The sequence below is a fragment of the Branchiostoma floridae genome, chromosome 8 (genome assembly GCF_000003815.2).
Source record: "Branchiostoma floridae strain S238N-H82 chromosome 8, Bfl_VNyyK, whole genome shotgun sequence".
In the NCBI taxonomy this organism is placed as follows: domain Eukaryota; kingdom Metazoa; phylum Chordata; class Leptocardii; order Amphioxiformes; family Branchiostomatidae; genus Branchiostoma; species Branchiostoma floridae.
Genome location: NC_049986.1, coordinates 5243044 through 5243914, shown reverse-complemented (window position 1 = coordinate 5243914; position 871 = coordinate 5243044). Strand labels below are relative to the sequence as shown.

Below are 871 nucleotides of genomic sequence, written 5' to 3'. Positions count from 1 at the left end.
TGTATGGAGTACCAGATATATTATAGAAAGAATGTGATCGTTTTTCACCTTCTGCCCCAAGTTATTTATGCACCAAGTATATTTTTTGTCCACTTTCATGTTTTTGTTTTCTTAAGAACTTTAGTAGAAGTATTTGTCAAAGCAAAATTTTCTAGCCCGTCCATATCTTTTTTGACCTTTCAATGTGTTCTTTGTTTACCTTTGTTTGCCAGAGGTTGTACATGTACAGTGTATGTCATTATACTTATTTCTGTATCCACCTCTCCTCTATTCCTATCCATTGACATAATTTTACCATACTTTCTGCCACAGTGCCTCCAAGAGTCCTACAGAAGCCAGAGAGTAAGGCAGTGACTGTAGCAGGCAAGGTGGTTCTAACCTGTAGTGTGTCAGGAGACCCCCCACCCAGCATCCGATGGTTAAAGGCTGGGGAGTTTGTCCAGTCTAGCAACCGTATCCGGCTTCTGGAGAATGGATCTCTGGCCATCTATGGGGCAACAGTGGGTAGAGGTTTACTACCTCAAATTCTGTCTTATTTTGCTTTGTTTGTCTCCCATGGCTGTTATACAATGTATGAGATCTACAGACACAGCAGCAACCCGACGTCATCTCCCCTGCCCACCCTCCAGTCTAGACGACAGGACGCTGTTAGAACACTGTACACACAGATGCTGGCTAGCGACCACCCCTTACACTACATGATCATTAACGAAACGGCTGTAGCGACTGGAAGATCACTACACAACTCCAATCATCTCACACTTCCGAAATGTAGAACTAAAAGACACAAAAGATCCTTACTATATCAAACCACAGTCCTTCATAACAATGCTCTTTAATCAGGTCCTTCACACAGTTCAATGTTTGCCAA

The 871-nt window shown here is 42.6% G+C and overlaps 1 protein-coding gene across 1 annotated transcript in view; it reads left to right on the top strand.

The window, feature by feature from the left end:
• LOC118421584 (hemicentin-1-like) overlaps window positions 1–871 on the top strand; it is a gene marked incomplete in the record, with an annotated part of 101841 nt that overhangs the window by 75265 nt on the left and 25705 nt on the right. Inside the window, 1 exon segment of the mRNA XM_035828931.1 lies at window positions 313–500. Coding sequence (XP_035684824.1) covers window positions 313–500 — 188 coding nt within the window.